General features: G+C 48.1%; 1 protein-coding gene across 7 annotated transcripts in view; it reads left to right on the plus strand.

The window, feature by feature from the left end:
* SGMS1 (sphingomyelin synthase 1) overlaps positions 1-19,344 on the plus strand; it is an 86,944-nt gene that overhangs the window by 64,128 nt on the left and 3,472 nt on the right. For all 7 annotated transcript variants that reach the window (XM_064662159.1, XM_064662160.1, XM_064662162.1 and 4 more), the window contains 4 exons: positions 8,014-8,837; positions 14,408-14,525; positions 16,863-17,016; positions 17,658-17,824. In XM_064662159.1, the coding sequence (XP_064518229.1) occupies positions 8,230-8,837; positions 14,408-14,525; positions 16,863-17,016; positions 17,658-17,824 (1,047 nt within the window). In that variant the 5' untranslated portion in view covers positions 8,014-8,229. The remainder of the gene's footprint in view (positions 1-8,013; positions 8,838-14,407; positions 14,526-16,862; positions 17,017-17,657; positions 17,825-19,344) is intronic.

A 19,344-nucleotide genomic window follows, 5' to 3' on the forward strand; every position in this document is an offset into this window, starting at 1 on the left:
CTTTCTAATTTTTCTAGACCAACTCTGCAATAAGAGTCTTCCTCTCCTTCATGCAGATGTGTTTCAGAGACATATTTGATGTACAGTACAACTCTGAAGAGGTTATTGCTGGAGAGAGGAGGACTGTTCAATGCTCAAAAATTTGGACTGTTTGCACCAGAAATAATCTTGACTATTTGTGATGTGCCTTTCAAACCAGGCTCACTGTGTGTTACGTGAAACTAAATTCATAAAGACAAACACAGGGTTTGTTTTGTTTTCCAAGAGGAACAGCATTGAAAATGAATAATATTGATGGTCTTTTGGGTGGGTTTATGAATAGTAACAGCTGAAATGCAGAGGACAGCATCATACATGAGGATCTATAGATATTTATATTACAGTTCTTGAGGCTTGGAGTCTTTTTGATCTGGGTCTGATGTGTTGGGCTTCAAAAGTAGGGTATTTGAAATAAAATATTTATATTGCTAATGAAATATGGAAATATTATTCTAGGCTGAGATTCATAGTGTGTAAACTTAGTTTTCTTCTCCTTTACTTGTAACTCTGGGAAAGACTGTTTGGAGGAAGCAACTGTTGTGGTCTGGCTACTGCCTAATACATATCCAGTAACAAACCCAAATTTTAAAAACTATGACAAATACTTGATTTAAGCCTTCAGTGAGGCTCTGTTTTTGCTGTGGTTTCTGCCAGCTTTCCTTTTCCTAATTTGCATGGCTGGCTTGGAAAATTATGCTGGAGTCTGCATTTTAGAGCCATGTTACCATCAGTCACAAGACTCTTCTCAGTTTCCTTAAGCGTAACTTCCCTTCCTGTTTCCATTACTTTTTTTTATTTTAAATTTGTGCTACCACTTACAAATATGACTTTCTAACAATAAACAACTTCCAGGTAGTCACTGTAGGTAAAAAAAACTCACAAAACCCCCCCAAGCACCTGCACCGAGTTAAAATACGGAACACGTCGCAGACATATAATCTCTCCTTATTTTCCTGTTTCCATCCTGTAGCGGGAAAAAACCCTGCTTTTTCTGCCTTTTTTTTTTTTTGAGCTTAATTTGCTTTCCTTTGGAGATCTTTTGCTGTTTGTGTATAAATGTGAGGAGGTTTGGGTAGTCTCGAGAGGAAGGCAGATATTGCTCCGTGCTCTTCAGTAACGGCGTTAGCTCGGAGGTTGCACGAGGACACGGGGCTCTGTTTCCAGCTCTTCCCTATCTCTGGCTGACCCAGATCCCGAGGCATCACACGGATGTGTGTTTGGCTGTGTTGGAGACGGCGGCCAGAGCTTGCTGCTGCCTGAGCACGGAGCCCGGGAACACTCAGGGTTGCTCCAGTCCAGGACCCAGACGGGCAAGGTTTGAGCGCGGCGCGAGTGGTGGTGCCCGAGGGCGGTTTTCTTTGTGACCAGGAGGGTGAGGGGAGGTTGGTCTTGCTGTAGAAAGCTGCTGGAGAGATAAAAATCCTGGTGTCTAAGCAGATTACTCAAAATCAGACTGGTTTGGGTTAGAAGGAACCTTGGAGTTCTCCTTCCACCCCCTGCCATGGGCAGGGACACCTCCCACCAGCCCAGGTTGCTCCAAGCCCCATCCAACCTGGCCTTGGACACTTCCAGGGATCTAGGGGCAGCCACAGCTTCTCTGGGCAACCTGTGCCAGGGCCTCCCCACCCTCCCAGGGAAGAATTCCTTCCCAATATCCCATCTTACCTCATGTTTAAGGATTTGTGATGGTCTGTTAATATTTTCACGCACCCTTTGTGTTTGGGGTGGGTGGAAGGTGGGTTTTTTGTTGCAGCTGTTGAAAAATAAGCTGGTATCAGTCCCACTTGTGCTGCAGGTGATAAATTACTTTAGGATTGAGCCATTAGGATTGTGGAATGGAGTACAGAAGGAGATGAGTGCTTGGGTTACCCCTGCCCTGGGCAGAAAGGCCGTGGCTGTGCCCCTGGGTGCCGGCACGGGCTCTGGGCCTGGTGCCTGGCTCTCCCTCCCCCATTTGAGGAGACTTCCCAGTGTGAAATAATTGTTTGGAACTTAAACTGGAGGCGGGCCCTGCCCTCCCCACCCCATCCTTTCCATCCCCATATCACTGGAAGCAGGATTTCCGTACTATGAAAACAAAAGCCCTGCTTAGCAACTGCTCCTGGTTGGGTGAAGCCTCCTGTGAGTGTTTGCTGGTTTCCATCACTACTTCCAACCACAAGGAGAAAGGGAGAGGAAGAAGGCTGAGCAGAGATATGTAGGGCTTCCAATCATAGAATCACAGAATGGTTTGTGTTGGAAGAACCTTAGAGATCATGTCATTCCAGCCCCTTCCATGGGTAGGGACACCTTCCACCAGACCAGGTAACTCCAAGCTCCAGTGGGGTAAAGGGGCAGAACTGCCTCCCTTTAATTCCTGAAGAAGCAAAGGGATGAGGCTTCATCATGTTTGGAGGAAGAAGGGGTCTGGATCACCATGCACATCCCTGTAGACACTTCTGTGATGGAAATACGCCCTGGTGGTGGTTCCCATCTGGAGATGAGCTGTTTGGTTATTCAAATGTGCTACAAGTCCTTTGATTTTTAAATCCTCGCTGCTGAACTCTGGGCTTGGGTTACGAGCTGTTAAACCGAGATCTCGGCCCGTGAGTGGATTTTTCTTTTTATTAAATTAGGATAGGAAATACACGCTGAGAGTTCTTTTCCTTCTTGGTATAAAGTCATTTGGAAAAAAATGGGCTGCTCGGGGATTTATGTAGTATACAGGCAGGGTTGGTTTTTTTCTCTCTGAAGCTACGTAAGTAGCTGCTCAGGGTATGTGGGTGTTGCTTTGCATATTGATCCCAGCCTCTCTTTTCGTAGTAGTAACTCCACTTGCTCTGACTCGGTGTCCTCAGGACAATGTTTTCCATCTGGGGACGACCTTGGTAACCTTTCCTGGAGCTCTGTGTGACTCACGAGCCCACCTGTGCTTCGATTTTATACTTATAGCTGTTATATATTTGCATGTGTTTGTATTTACAGTACAAAATCAGCTTTCCTGGCACGCTTTAGAGTGCCAGCAGTCCCTTGTAAGGGGTGATTGATCCTGGTTTGGTGGCAAGGCTGCCCTGGAGAGAGGGAAACATTGCTTGAGAGCTCATTAGTGCTGTCCAGCACATGATTTGTGGCAGGCATCGCCCTTTCCTCACACACTGGTGTGCAGAGGTGCTTGTCCAGGACAGGACGTCCAGTTATTGAGGTGTCAGTGTTATTGTTGGTGATGATAAAATGCCTGTAGGGGAGGTGACTGTAGCAGTGACTCAGACCCTGCTGTTACAGTTTTTGTGCTGTAAAAAGGCAGGACAAGAGCCCCTGTGTAACTCCTGCTCACCAGTGGGGTTGGGAAATTCCCCTGTGGGTTGGTTTATAAAGCATTAAGTCCTCCAATCCTTACAGCAGTTGGATTTCTCCTGGTTATTTGTGTGCACCTGTAATCAGTGTAAATCTCAGGGTCTGTTTTCCAAACACAAAAGGTCACTGTTGTGTCTCCCATCTGTGCCTATCCCTGGACCTTGCTCATTTGAACTCTGTTGTTCACTGGTGGTGGGATCGTCTCAACTTTCCTGGGGTGTTTGGGAAGGGCACTCAGGGTTGCAAGTGAAACACACCCACTGCCTCTGGAAGGACTGGAAAATCTCCCTGGCTCCTGGTGAGGAGCTGCTGAAATGGCTGAGGATTTTACTGATTTCTATAGTGACTGTTGCCTTGGCAGCAAAGCTTAGAGAGTAAAAGGAAGGCGTGATTTGATTTGGGAGGACTTTGGTTTTCTTCGGTCGAGTTTCAAAGTGTTTAAGGAGGAGTTTGGAGGTGGGCAGACTGGTTTTGGGGGTCTTTTTTTTGCTGCTGAATGTGTTTTTCTCTTATCAGTGTTAATTGCAAGACTTAATGCTTTTTGCTTACAAGTACACCCCAAACGTGGGTCTTGTTCTGAGTCCCTTCCAGGGCCTAAAGGGGCTCCAGGAGAGCTGGAGAGGGACTGGGACAAGGGATGGAGAGACAGGACAAGGGGGAATGGCTTCCCACTGCCAGAGGGCAGGGATAGATGGGATATTGGGTAAGAATTGTTCCATGTGAGGGTGGGGAGGCCCTGGCACAGGTTGCCCAGAGAAGCTGTGGCTGCCCCTGGATCCCTGGAAGTGTCCAAGGCCAGGTTGGACGGGGCTTGGAGCAACCTGGGCTAGTGGGAGGTGTCCCTGCCCATGGCAGAGGGGTGGAACAAGATGATGTGTAAGGTCCCTTCCAACCCAAACCATTCTGGGATTCTAAGTGTGGAGGTGTAACCAGCTGATGATTTTGTGGCTCATTATCTCACCCTTTAACCAATGAGTTGGTTGCTCCCACACTCAGCCCTTGTGCCCAACGGCACCTCTGCAAAGCAGTGCAAAAGAGAACAGGTCTTGATAGCCAAGGTTGTGTATGGTTAGTGCCCTCTCAAATCCTTGTTCCAGCTGCCGTGGTCACGGGGTTAGAACCACAGACGTGCACATTGAAGTGGTGGTGGCAATTACTCCTGATGGTTTGAGTTAGCACTTGAGTGTTTGCTGGGAACAGGTGGGGAAAAAGGTCATGCAAACAGGAGGAGGTGGGGCCTGGAGCCCTTGATGAGGTTGTTTCATCCTGCTGGGTCTTTTGCCGGGTGTTTTGAGATACCGGTTTTACACGGCATCATTATCATAGTGCAGTTGGCATTATTGTGGTAATCACATTGTTATTTATAATTCCTTAATGAAGCAGCTCTGCTGCAGATGGAGGGAGTGTTTCAGTGGCCTGGCCCAGCCTAAAGAGCTCATGTCAGAGCTGGGGAGGCTTGTGTGTGCCCATCCTTGTAGGATGGAGCTGAGCCCGTGGATGTGACCTGGCAGCAGCCGATGCAGGTCCTCACCTTTTGTGGAGAGGATGAGACCTTTTGTGGCAACAGGGGGGTCAGTGAGGGTTGTTAGTCTCCTGTACAGTTTCTGCAAACCTTACCTGATCAAGCTGTCACAGATACACCATAGGGAACAAGGAATTTTTAATGTGACAAGCTGGAAGGTGTTCGTAAAGAAGCTTTTTCGCCTGTTCCTCCTCCATTAGACAGGCTGTGAAACAGAGGCTTGAGTGGTAGGTGATGTTAGAAATTCTAGTTGGTTTTCCTCATTTTAACTCTCAATGAAAACAACTCCGTGGCCTGTGTCCTTGGCACAGAGTATTGTCTTTCCTCTGAACCTTCCTCCCGTGAGTATCAGTTCCTCTGCTTTTACAGAAGGTGCTTGATAGTGATTTACACGCTGGTGGTGTGAGAGCAGCGGGCTGGGATTGCCCCTGGCTCATGCTCCCAGAAATGTCAGCCCTGAGGACTGAACTTTCTGCTCAGTAGCTCCTTGGTGAACCCCTCACCATCCTCTTCCATCCATCTGTCCATCCATCCAGCACGAGGTGGGCTGGATGTCTGTGCCTCTGCCTGTGCGATGGGATTTCTTGTTTTTAAGACTCTTAGGAGATAGATTTATGTTTCATAATCCATGAAGTTACAGAAGTTGGAGTCAAGCAGTCTTTATTCTTCGTGTGGTACCTTAAATAGCATCGCTGGTGGTGAGTTTAAAGCACAGTCCCCAAGTGCCACATCCACACATCTTTTAATGCCACCAGGGCTGGACAACCCTTTCAGTGAAGACATTTTTCCTACTGTCCAGTCCAAACCTTTCCTGGCTGTTGAGATATAGTTTGAAGGTTGGCTACAGGCTCCTAAGCAGTGATGGATGGAGCCCTTGGCCCTGTATCTTTGGGATTGTGAGTCCTTAAGAGTGTCGTCAGGGAGTGGACAGAAAGCCGGTTTGTTGGGAGGATAATGGTTCAGGGCTTGCCTGGAAACTGGGATTCAGTCACTCCAGTGTTTGAAGTTAAAAAGGTTTAATGTTGCCCCCCCTCGTGGTGTACACAGGGTGCTCTGACAGCCCAAGCCAGGCTGGGTTTGTAACACACAACTTGGAGAGGCAGCAGTGGAGCTGTGGAACAGCACGGGAAGCTGAGGCCCTGCTGCAGACCAGGAGCCCAGGTGTTGTAACAGCATTAAAAAATAAATAACTTAGGTTTTAACAGCATTGTAAGGCATCATCCTTGGAAACAAGCAGCTTGTGGAGAAGTCTGTTAGGATTAGTTGGGAATTTTTGTGCCCTGGGATACCTCAAGTACAGTGAGCACACAGAGATGGGCACAGTGGAGAGCTGAGCTGCTCTCCTTCAGTGCCAGCCTTGTAGGGGCTTCTAATGTGGGTTACCATGCATAATTCAGTCCTATTTCCATGTTCAGAGCTCTGTAACTAAATACTGATTTGCTAAACACAACTTGAATAATGAAGCAATCTGTGGCTGAAAGCCTTCTTGGTACTGAGGAAAAAAAAAAGGAAAGAAAATAGAGCTGCATCTTCCCTTCTGTTTTAAAACAACACAGAGATTCACAAGGTGGAAGAGTCATCTCCATCCCTGGTTTGCTCCACGGGTTTAAATATGTCCCAGCAAGGGAGAGGTGCCCTATTCAAAGTACTGCCAGTCCTTCCTCCAGAGCTCTTTTCTCAACCATCATGGTTCATTCCAGGGAAAAACAGATTGAAAACTGCACCCTGTGTTTCCTGCTGAGTTCAGAGGCAACAGATCAAAAAACACATTGGTGTGCAGTGTGGTCATGTTTGTACAGGAGTAAAGCTCTGTATCTGTTCTGAACCACCTCACCTCCAATCTTGCTAGTAGAGTAAATTATTTTGGTTTTTCCCAGTCACAGCTTTGCTCCTTGCAATGAAACACAAACACTTGGTAGCCTGTAAGAGGCTAAAAATATTCTTGAAGCTGATAAAGGCTTGATGTGACTTTTCAAAATACATTTTTTTTTCCCCATGCTGTTACTTTCTTTCTCACACGTGGTCTGTGGGATGGCAGGTTGGAGACAGGGGGGTTCACTGGTCTCTTCTCTTTGCTCTGGGGAGGACCAGTTTTTGTTGGTTGGTTGAATAAATGTCTCAGACGTGGGGGTTTGCTGGTGGTGGTCACTGCCTCTTTTGCTGCTTGTGCCTCAAAAATTCAGGAAGTAACATCTGTTTTCCTGTACCTTTTGTATTGGAAGTGACCAGCTTTTCCAAGCTATTTTTGTAATTCACTGGGTGCAGAAGTTTCTTACCTAGTTCGTCTTTTCTTTTAAAGTTTTATTTTCCTCCTGGTTCCTTTTTTTAGCTGATAGAAAACAATTCTTTGAATTGTAGCAGTATACCATGGAAACAGTAAAATCTACCTCAAAGAGCTGCTAAACACCTGCAAACCTAAATGCTTTATTTTTGGGCTAATCTGTTTGGACACTGATTTTCCTGCTGATGTTTTGGCCCAGAGAGTAGATCCTTGCATCATTTTTGGGTGTTGGTGACCTGGTACATTAGATATGGCACCTGGAAGTGTCCAAGGCCAGGTTGGACAGGGCTTGGAGCAAACCTGGTCTAGGGGAAGGTGTCCCTGCCCATGGCAGTGGGTGGGAATGAGATGGTCTCTAAGGTCCTTTCCAGCCCAAACCATTCTGGGATTTTGTGGTTTTTGCCTTGCAGAACAAAAACCAGGCTTCATGTTCAATCACTAGTGCAAAACGTTGCATTAAGGTACTGGTCTGTGAGGGAGAGAAAAGGCTTCTGACATGAATAATACTGAACATTCCCTCTGTAGATCCTTAAATCCATGAGTATGAGGATTGTAAGTTTGGATGCTGTTTATGGACCAGAACTGCATAGCAATGGAAAATGCAACAACTACAGAGCAGGCAGGAGTCTTCCCACAGCTGCAAAGTGGTGTTAAAGCTCTTCAGGAATCAGCAGCAAAGCTGGGAAGGACAGTGCTGTGTGTCCAAGGCTGGAGCTCAGATGAGTTGGTCTTTTCCATGCAGAATCGAGGTGTTCTTCTGCAGGAATTTTGTCTTTGTCCCTGCACTGCCAACAAAACGCTGTCCTAACGAGTGCTTTTGGGTGTTTCCCCTCCCCAGGAAGAAGAATGCCAACACGAATATGAAGTGAAGTGACTCCTATGCTCTGCCACGGCGCCCGGATGCTCCTGTGGGCGGGTTAGAGACGGGCACCCGCCTCCGGCCAGATCCTGGGACAGGATGAAGCCAAGGAGGAGCTTCCCAGCGCTCCGGAGTGGCAGTGAGCGCTGCCCCCTGTGAGATCCATGCCAGACCGTGCCCCGGCTGCCTGGCGAGATGAAAGAGGTGGTGCTGTGGTCGCCCGAGGAGGTGACCGGCTGGCTGATGGAGAATGCGGTGCCCGAGTACTGCGAGCCCCTGAGGGGCTTCACCGGGCGGGACCTCATCGACCTGACGGAGGAGGACTTTAAGAGGACGCCTCTGTCCCGGGTGTCTTCCGACAGCGGCCAGCGGCTTTTGCACATGATCGAGACTCTGAAAATGGCTCACCACATGGAGGCTCACAAGAACGGCCACGCCAACGGGCACGTCCGCGGCGGCGGCGAGAACGGCTTCGGCGGCAAGGCGAAGCTCAATGGGGTGCCAAACGGGTTCAAGAAGGAGATGATAAAGATCCCCATGCCAGAGCCGGAGCGCTCGCAGTACCCCATGGAGTGGGGCAAGACTTTCCTGGCGTTTATTTATGCACTTTCTTGTTTCGTCTTTACCACAGTGACTATCTCAGTCGTCCACGAACGAGTGCCTCCCAAGGAGGTGCAGCCTCCCCTCCCAGATGCATTTTTTGATCGCTTTGATCGGGTGCAATGGGCTTTTTCTATTTGTGAAATCAACGGCATGATCCTTGTAGGACTGTGGTTTGTTCAGTGGCTGCTCTTAAAGTACAAGTAAGTAAAACCTTCAGAAAACTGAGTGCTTCTGACAGCTTTTGGAGGGGAGGGGCTGGTTTACATCCAAGTGAAGTGAAGCTTCTTGTGATCTTCTGATTTGGGTTTCCAGAACTGAAATAGGTACCGTGCGGTGCGAGCTGCCTGTGCAAAAGGCAGAAGTTTGATCCAACTATTCCCTAAGAAACTAAACAGTACCCCTGGTTGTGCTTGTCTGCACAACTAACTGCAGCCCTTTTTATGTGTGAAAAGCCCAGGAACTGGGTGAAATATGTTCTGAACTCAGTTGCTTGTTCTGTTTGTTTAGAAGGAGCACGGGTCACGCTGTTGTGAGGGCAGCTGCGAACCAGGACCCGAGGGAACAGCTGGAGCTGTGTCAGGGCAGGGTCAGGTTGGATCTCAGGGAAAGGTTCTTCCCCCAGAGGGTGGTTGGCACTGCCCAGGCTCCCCAGGGCAGTGGGCACAGCCCCAAGGCTGCCAGAGCTCCAGGAGGGTTTGGACAACGCTCTGAGGGTCAGGGCCAGGAGTTTAACTTGATTATAGTATGGATCCCTTCCAGCTGTGTATATTCTGTGATTTAGTGTCTCTGTGCTTTGCCTGACCTAAAGCCCTACCCTAAAACTCCTGCACAAAAGCAGCAGGTGGGGGATTAGCCTGTGCACCTGAATATTGCTGCGTGAGAAAAGCATTGAAGTGCCTTCTCTTCTTGCCCTTGGGTGGGGCAGGTAATGTGAAACACAAGGAATGTCCAACAGCTTATCATAAAATAAGCAAAAGCCTAGGTCTGCACTGAATTTGGAAGGTCCCAGTGCTCGTCCCAGCCTCTTGCTCATACTGGTCACAGTTGCAAGGGTGAATTTGCCTTGCAGTGGAATATTAACCTGCCACTTCCCCTCCTCAGAGAGCACGTGGATGTTTAATGCAAGGTATTTATAGAGCTGGAAATGCACACCTTGGGCTGCCTGACCACGAGTGTCTGATGTAAACCCTCGTGCTAAATGAAGTGTTCAAAGTCAGGCAGGTTAAGCAGTAAGAGGTGGCATAACACCTTTCCTTTCCACAGCCAGGCACCAGCACAGCCCCACAGTTGCCCAGAGGGGCTTCTCTTCTTTTCTCCTCTGCTAAAACATCTCATTCCCTACCTGTTCACTGACTTTTTGGTGACTTCTATGTAGAAAACTGAAGAAGGAACATAATTTGGGCCCCACCATGTGAAATACAAGATCCTTTGGTTCACGGGGCTTGGGAATGGCCTTAGAATTAAAGATTTCCCTTTCTGAAAGAAATAAAAGCAGTGGCCAGTGAATCACTTGCCCTCGTAATGGAGCAAAACATTAAAACTTAAACACAAGCAGGTGGTTCACCCACTTAATGAGGTGCAGATGGCTTAAAAGGAGAGAATTTTTAGCCTGGGGCAGGATGTGTGACACAGCTGTGAATTCCTGTAGGAATGGGGCAGATTAATCCACGAGACTGAGGTGATAGTTTATTCATCTTTATTTTATCAGGTAAAATTTTAAACTGTTATACACTTGTAAGAGCTCCTGGAAGGGAAGTTCTAGCTTCAGTACCACTCTCCTGTTGGTGGGTGCAGTGCTACCAGCTGCACTCCAGCCTCTCTTCCCACTGCTCCAGCTGCCTGTGGGGACGTGGGGGACCATTAATTCCTTGAGGTGTCAGAGCAAAGCCGAGGGAAACACCTGGAGAAGGCGATGTGGGATTGCCCTCAAGAAAGAGGTGTGGGGTTAATGGGTGGTGTGAGGGATCAGACACCCTGTGATGGGGCTGAGCAGAGCCTTTAGGGGAAGAACACCGGAATTCTTGAGGTCCATGGAGGTTTTGTAGCAGTGAGATGTGGGTTGGGTTTGATGGTAAGGTGCATATGTTGGTATCATTGACAGATGTGAAGGTTCCCCCCCACCCCGTCCCCACTTGCTTTAGTGTGTTCCTTTTCACCTGCCTTATAGAGACACAGAATGGTTTGGGTTGGAAGGGACCTTAAAGATCATCCCATTCCAACCTCCTGCCGTGGGAAGCCCCTTTTAGGGGGCTTTTTCTGGTGTTAGGGGAAGGTGTCAGGGAGTCACAGAGCTTTCCATCCCAGTATCAGCCCTGGAATAGCTGGTCAGTGGTGGTCAGTGTGTGGAGTGGTCACACAATGCTCTGTGACACCATTTAATGCATCGTGACACCAAAAATCTTCTATCCATGAGCAGAGGTATTGATGTCTGAGAAGCCCAAGCTGTGGCTAAGCAGCATGAGGGGAAGAACAGGAGACATGCTCCCAGGAACAGGAGGTGGCTTTGGATGGTGAACCACCAAATGGGTGGTGATTTGGGGCTACAGAAAGAGCTGAATCACGTCTGTGATGCGGGTTATCACTTCCCTTTGACACTTAAGTCAAGATCAAAGGGAGGGCATTAGGCCAGATGGACCTTCCTCACTTCTCTGGCCTCTGATGGGTCAGGGTTAAGCTTTGCCCCCCTCTGATGTGAAGGTCAGATGTGCAGCCCTGGCTGCTGGGCAGGATGAGACCTGGCTGCTCCCCTGCTCAGGTGACAGACACCAGTCAGGGGTGTCTCCCCTGCAAGCTCAGGGTCACTGGTGAAGCAGCAGCTTTGTGACCTGGGAGTTGAATTGCAACCAGTGGCTAGGTCGAACCTTTCAGCTTCAGTTTCAGGCTTTTTAAAACACTGTCCTTTGCCAAGCAGTGAAATTCCTGTTGTTTATCCCACCAGATCCATTATTTGCTGATAGTGATTTCATCCAAGCTGAGCCTGCTGTTCTCTCAAGCCATGAAGAAGGACAACAGGGATGTGTCATTCATGATACTCATCACTTAGGTTCTCCTCCTTCAGTCCAGGGATTGCTTGATCCTGTGGGATATGCCCTCCATGTCTCCTCTGTGGGACTGCAGAACTGGGGCCAAATTGGGGGGGGGTGTTGGGTGTGTATGTGCAGCTAACCAGGGGTTCCCATGGCCCCTGGGACAGGCACAGGGTGCCCAGAGAAGCTGTGGCTGCCCCATCCCTGGAAGTGCCCAAGGCCAGGTTGGAGCACCCTGGGCTAGTGAGAGGTTTCCCTGCCCGTGGCAGGGGGATGGAACAAGATGTTCTTTAGGGTGCCTTCCAACCCCAACCATTCTGTGATCCCATGATTCTGAGGCTGTCCCTGGCAGGGAGTTGGGCTGGTCTGTGCCCAGGGAGCAGGAGCAGGACGGGGTGTGCAGGTCTGGGTTGGGCACTCGGCACCACGGGCAGCCCCAGGAGTGCAGCCCGGCTGCTGAGGCAGAACAAGCCTCTCTGGGAAGCATTCCCAGATGTTCTGGGAGAAGTACAGCACTGGATTTTGGCCATGCTTGACATCTGATTCGCTCATGGGACTGAAAAAGCAGCCTGTGCACTGGTGAGGTCTGGAGAGTTGGAGCAGAGTTGTCTGGGCCGGTAATCACTGGCTCTAAATCACACACGCACACAAATCCTCTGAGGAAGGGGAAATACGAGGCTTTTTACATTTATTTTTTTAGATGTATTACAGTACAGAGCACTCTCACATTTCCCCAAGCTGAAATATGCCAAATCCATCTAAATTGAATGGGTTTGTGGGTAATTTTAATTAAAAAGAGAAGTTCAGCGTTCGATAAAACGCTGCCACTTTTTCAGGCTCTTAAAATATGGTGCTGCTCAGTCTTTAATCCCCAACCCCCCTGTTTGCCTTTATGATTATAAAGAAAGAAGCAGATTCAAGTAGTAAAAGCCAGGCACAAGTGTGAGACCTTCACTGGATCACCCTTCCAGGAAGAAAAATTCTGCAGAGGAGAAAACCTGTCCCAACAGCTTGGTGCCTTCCATGCTTAAACTTCAGTCTGTGGAGCTACATTAATGAGTGTAATTTTTAATTCTGGTCTTTGTCCATGTTTACATCAGAGGAAAGAAGAAAAAAGGTGGAATACTGTGTTAGAGCAGTGAGCACTCCAGTGCAAAATGTGTTTACCCTGTAAGAGTTGATGCTTTTCTGATAAATCAAGGCACTCAAGTTGTTATTAATCTGGCACTGCAGAGTCATCCTCCTCCAAGAGTGGAGCTCTCCAGTTTAATAACTCTGCCAAAAGCTATTAAAAATTAAAAAGATGGCCAATTTTGAGTTTTGAAAGAGCTCAGCTTGATAGGAATACTATTTTTTTAAAAGTGAACACAATAGCAGCAAAGGAGTTGCAGTGCCTGAAGGGAGCCTCCAAGAAAGATGGAGAGTGACTATTTCCAAGGGCCTGGAGTGCCAAGACAAGGGGGAATGGCTTTCCACTGCCAGGGGCAGGGTTAGATGGCATATTGGGAAGAAATTGTTCCCTGGGAGGGTGGGGAGGCCCTGGCACAGGTTGCCCAGAGAAGCTGTGGCTGCCCCTGGATCCCTGGAAGTGTCCAAGGCCAGGTTGGATGGGGCTTGGAGCAACCTGGGCTGGTGGGAGGTGTCCCTGCCCATGGCAGGGGTGGAACAACACAAATTTTAACATCCCTTCCAACCCAAACCATTCTGTGATTCCATGAACGCCAGAAGTTGCAGCTTGAGATGATCATAACTGCAAATAATTATTTAAAATCAAGCAAAACCACCAGGGTGTGTAGAACACAAAGGGTGATTAACTGCTGTAATTGGATTTGCCCTTGATTTCTGCAGTCCTGGCAGTGATGTCTCTTTAGGGTCTCTCCAGCTCTGGTCCTGGTGGATTTGCCAGAAGGGATTTAATTGTTGTAGCTCTTTCCTTGAGGTTTTCTTAGCTGTTACCCTGTGGTGACACCCAAGGGCCAGTTTTGGGGCTGGCTGTCCCTCCTGAGCCCAAGCTGCCTGGCTTTCCCTCGTGTGCTCTTGCTGGTTTTGCAGAACCAGCTCTCTGTACCCCAAAGCTGCATCTGCCCTCCAGGGACTCGCTGGCAGCCCTCAGTAATAAATGTCTTTGCAGCTGGAGAGTGGCTTCCCCTGCAGACACCCTGTGCTGTGGCCAGGGCAGCTCTGCAGTTGTAGTTTGGAGGTTTCCTTGCTGATGTGACTTGCTCCCTTTATAATGCTGCTCAGGAATGATGTGTTCTCACTCCTTCAGGTTATCCAAGCTCTTTCTTCTCAAGAGCCCCTTTGTCATTACTAAATATGTGTGTCAGCTGAAACAAACTTCCTTCTTTTCATCTTAGAATGAAAATACTGTAACTTTATCCCCTGCCTTGAATAGGAAATTGGTGACAGCCCGCAGCTAATGGAGGAGTTTGGGGCATGAAATCCCTTTTAATGTCTTCAGCACCCAATCTGCACAGGCCTTTGTGTTCTAATCCTTAGATTTCCTGTAATCACCTCCGTGGGTGATTGTTACTTGAGTTGCTCTTGTGTTTGTGACCTGGAAGGCGTGGGAAGGTTTGTGGGGCAGTTCAGTGTTCTCAGGTGTAAGCTGATACTGTCACGAGTTCCAAAAGCATCAGAAGAAAACAGTTGGTGGTTTTGTTTTATTTACCTTTTGCGTATTTTGTTTGCCTTGTGTGACCTCCTTATTTTTATCCTCTTTTTTTTCTTTTCCCCCCTCCTAGGTCTATAATCAGCAGAAGATTTTTCTGTATAGTTGGCACACTATACCTGTACCGGTGTATTACCATGTATGTGACCACGCTCCCAGTACCTGGAATGCATTTCAAGTGTTCTCCAAAGGTAAACTGCTCCTGGCTGCCTTTCCAGATTTTAACCTGCGTGTTTCCCACCTGTCCTGCTCTTCCCAAAACTACCAGCAATGCTTTCTCAAGAATTGTTACTAATAGAGGGGATTCTGCCCCTCTGCTCTGCCCTGGTGAGACCCCACCTGCAATGCTGTGCACAGTTCTGGTGCTCCCAACATAAAGAAGGATGTGGAATTGTTGGAGCAAGTCCAGAGGAGGCCACCAAATTGCTGAGGGGACTGGAGCACCTCCCCTGTGGAGACAGGCTGGGAGAGCTGGGAATGTTCAGCCTGGAGAGGAAAAGGTTGTGTGGAGACCTCACAGCACCTTCCAGGGTCTGAAGGGGCTACAGGGAAATAGGAGAGTGGTCGTTCATTGGAACTGGAGTGACAGGACAAGGGGGAATGGCTTCAAACTGAAAGGAAGCAGGTTTAGATTGGATGTTAGGAAGAAATCTTTCCCTGTGAGGGTGGGCAGGCCCTGGCACAGGTTGCCCAGAGAAGCTGTGGCTGCCCCTGGATCCCTGGAAGTGTCCAAGGCCAGGTTGGACAGGGCTTGGAGCAACCTGGGCTAGTGGAAGGTGTCCCTAATCTTTAAGGTGCCTTCCAACCTGAACCATTCTGTGATTCTACTTTGAGAACACTGGTTTGGCCTGGCAGAGACATCCTCCTGCAGATCATTGGCTTCCCTCTTGGTAGAGGTGTTGACAGGTGCTTTGGGGCAGTGCAGTCATTCCCACCCTTTTCAAAATGCTGATTTCTGTGGCATTTTCAACTAATTTGCAGGATCAGCAATTTTCTGTCTCCACCAAAGCAGTTGAAGGTGTGCAGCCTGCAGGTGTGCCACGTGTGACTCATTTATTTCTGACCACCTCAGCGTGTCAAATCCAAATATGATTTGTGTTTGAAGATGGCCCCACGAGGCTTTTCTGAGGCTGGTGGAACTATGTCTCCTGCATATATATGTTTTTGTAGTTGTGGTAGCACAAGGGCTTGTCACCTCCTCCCCAGTGTAGCACTGACTCGGGTTTGTTGTGCCAAGAAATAAACTGGGCTTGCAAAAGCCGTGGATGAAACCAGGCTACTGGGACAGAGGTGCTTGGACAAGACCCTTCTGCTCAGCCTGGAAGGGTGATTCAGCTGCTTGGGGTGGAGATGGGACAGGGGTGGTGGTGTTGCATCTGTCTCATGTCACCCAAAATATCTTTGTGTGCACAGCCATAAATTAAGTAGTAAAATCCTGCTGTGGCTTGGGGCACGTGCTGCCGTTGTTTTGGTGAGGATTGGCAGGTACAGACAGAGCTGAACTGCTGCAGTTCCTCAGGGAGATGAAGGCAGTGAATGTACTGACACCAGTACTTTGCCAAGGCAGAATGTTGGCCAAGCCACGTGTGGCTTTTGGAGGGACCCAGAGCTTTTGGAAAGAGAGGAGAGTGGGAGAGGAGTCAACACAGTGTTTGATCAGTCATCTGTAATGAAATTAAAAAAGAACACAGGTATTTATGGGCTGAAGGGAATAAATTGCCATTTTTGGGAATTTACAGTGTTGGCAAATCCTTCTCATTACTCAAATAGAGACAAGCTTGTGTTGTGCTCCTCCATTGCCCCAGTCAGACTAAGGATTAGCTGGGTTTTCTTGAAAGCTACAAATACACTGGTGGGAAAAGAATAACTTCTCAACACCTTACTAAGTTATATTTGATTGTGGAGACTGGGCTTTGGGGAGCATTTTAATGTTTGTAATGAACAGTTAACAGGAAATGTTTAATTCCTGCAAAGAACCTGCTGAAGTCTGTCAGAAACTATTAATTGCCACTTCTTGAAGTTGGGCACTGTGCTCTGACAAACACCACACATGTTTTTGTTGGACTGTGAGGTGGAAAGAGATTACTTGGAAGACTTTTCCAAGGTGGCCTTTGGATTTGGAGTGAGATACTCTTCATCAAGTCTTGGTTTCAGCAGCTGGATGTACAATTCATCCTGGTTTCTGTTGGATTGTCATCAGTAGGGCCTGTGCTGTTATCAACAAGATAATTTATTTTAGAGTTGCCTCTTGAACAGAAGGAAAAACTCACGTGAATGCCAGCTGTAATAGGTGCAAAGCATCAATAAAATCATGGCTCATCTCCAGTTTTTTTTCCCCCCTAGAAAGGTGCTGCCAAGTTTGGGGATTTATTTGCTGATTGAACTTGTGAATCAAAGCAGAAAGAGAGAAGAACCAAAAGGCAAAGTTGCTGGCTAAACCCTTTGCTTTAAACAAAGGTTTAAAACCTTTAACCTGAAAGGTCAAAGCTGCTATTTTACTGTGCTTTTGTGTTTTCCTCTTGCACCAGCTTTTTGGAGACTGGGAATCTCACCTGCGAAGGATAATGAAGTTGATTGCTGGTGGAGGATTGTCCATCACCGGATCCCACAACATGTGTGGTGACTACCTGTACAGCGGCCACACCGTCATCCTCACCCTCACCTACCTGTTCATCAAAGAGTGTGAGTGCCTGGCTGCTCATTCCTTCCTAACTGAGGGAGTTATTGCTGTGCTCGTTGGTAAATGCAGTTAAAGTTAAAATATGTGCGTTTTCCAGGGTGAGAGGAAATGGTCTGAGGTTGTGCCAGGTGGGGTTAGGCTGGACATTAGGGAAACCCTTCACCACAAGGGTTGTAGTGCTTTGGGGTTGGTTTTTAGTTGGAACTAAAGATCATTTAGTTCCACCCCCTGCCATGGGCAGGGACACCTCCCACTAGCCCAGGTTGCTCCAACCTGGCCTTGGACACTTCCAGGGATCCAGGGGCAGCCACAGCTCCACTGGACAACCTGTGCCAGGGCCTCCTCACCCTCCCAGGGAAGAATTTTTTCCTAATACCTCATCTAAACACAAATTGATTAATTAGATTGGCCAGGGTATATTATATCTCCTTCCAAGATTTCATAACCTTTGTATTGTCCAAGGATCTCCTTACCCCGACTGTAATTTTAAGCTACACCTTAGGAGAATGGGACTTATTTTGTGATCTCAGCATTCCTGCTCCTGACATTCCTGCAGGATTGCAGTCCATGACCTCTGCTAATTACAGCACTAGTCTTGATAAAGCTACACTTTGAAATAACTGCTGCTTGTGCTTCCTTGCAGATTCCCCACGGCGACTCTGGTGGTATCACTGGCTTTGCTGGGCACTCAGCATGGTTGGGATGTTCTGCATCCTCCTTGCTCATGACCACTACACTGTGGACGTGGTGGTGGCTTACTACATCACTACAAGGCTATTCTGGTGGTACCACACAATGGCCAACCAGCAAGTGAGTTCCTGCCACTCCTGGGGGGCTCTGCCTGCAGTGGGGTGGTGATGGGGAAATATCCAGTAGGAGTGAACCCACCCACGTCCTGCCCTGGGGTTTGCAGGAAAGAAAGAGGCATCATTGGTTGGGTTCTTCTCATGTCTTGACCACAGAGAGATGTGAAGGTCTACCCAAGGCAGGCAGGCCTCTGCTTTCCCCTGGATAAGCCTCAGTTTTTGAAATCCTTCTGAATTTGGGCCGGTTTGGTGTTAGCAGAGCAAACCATTTAGATATGGTGGGGCTCTTTGCCTGGTTTTTTTGTTTGCCTGTTGAACCAGCTGGGTTTTCCTTGTGTTCTGTGGCTTGTGCCCTTTAGTTTGATGACAGGCCTATTGAGGAATAGTATAAGAGCATCACTAAAAATGAACCAGTTTTTTTAAATGTGTCCAAGTGGTGGGAAGCTCTCCTGGCCAAGGGAAATGTCTTCCTTTTGGAGGGCAGTGCAGCTGAGAACAGGCTGCTTCAGACCTAAGGCCCATGTCTGGGAAAATTGGGTGATGAGAACAAGGAGCTGCTGAGGAGGAGACACAGCACTTGATGATTATACTCAGTCAGAGAGGAGCTGTAAAAGGTTCATCAAAGGTTGACTAAAGAGGTTTAAATGATGTCTCATGTTATTGTCATTGTTCTTCCCTGCCAGTGAACTGGAGCAATAAGAGAGGAGCTTGCAGGGCTGAGGAAAGTGAAACCTCCCCTGCTGTGTCAAGGGAGGATCTCAGGGAAAGGTTCTTCCCCCAGAGGGTGGTTGGCACTGACCAGGCTCCCCAGGGCAGTGGGCACAGCACCAAGGCTGCCAGAGCTCCAGGAGGGTTTGGGACATGGTGAGATTGTTGGGGTGTCCTGTGCAGGGCCAGGAGTTGGAGTGGATGATCCCTCTGGATCCCATTCAGCTCAGGATACTGATTCTTTGAGAGAAGATTTACAGATCTCTGCCACAGGTAACAGACAGAGTGAGTTAAGAGAAACTTAACTTCTCAGAAGCTCACTTCTACAGCATATTGGTGTCCAAATATTTTCTGTGCACTTGGTGAAAGATTTTTTGCTTGTGTGTTGCACATGCCTCCAGTTAATTATGTTTAAGAAAGACCTACTGTGATGATAGGAAATGAGTTAATATTGTGACAGTCCAGAGTTTTAGATCGTATCATAGAGTTACTATAGAATGACCTGGGTTGGAACAGACTTGCAAGATCATCTAGTTCCAGCCCCCCTGAAGGCCTTCTAGCTACAACTCATTCATTGTTCCTCTGGTTTTGATGTTACTTGAAGCAATCACCACAGTCAAACCCCGTGGTATGTTTTTAGCCCAAAATGCCTAATTGCTGATTAGATACACTTTGCTCAGTCAGTCTGGGAGCCACCCTGTCCAATAGCAACCTGTGCTCAGACTCTGTACCTCTTGTCATACAGCACCAGATGGGCTTCCAGGCTTTGAATCTGCTCCTGGGCTCTGTTAAAGCAGGTGCTGGGTGGCTGTGCTT

The sequence above is a fragment of the Pseudopipra pipra genome, chromosome 8, assembly GCF_036250125.1.
Source record: "Pseudopipra pipra isolate bDixPip1 chromosome 8, bDixPip1.hap1, whole genome shotgun sequence".
NCBI classification, from domain to species: domain Eukaryota; kingdom Metazoa; phylum Chordata; class Aves; order Passeriformes; family Pipridae; genus Pseudopipra; species Pseudopipra pipra.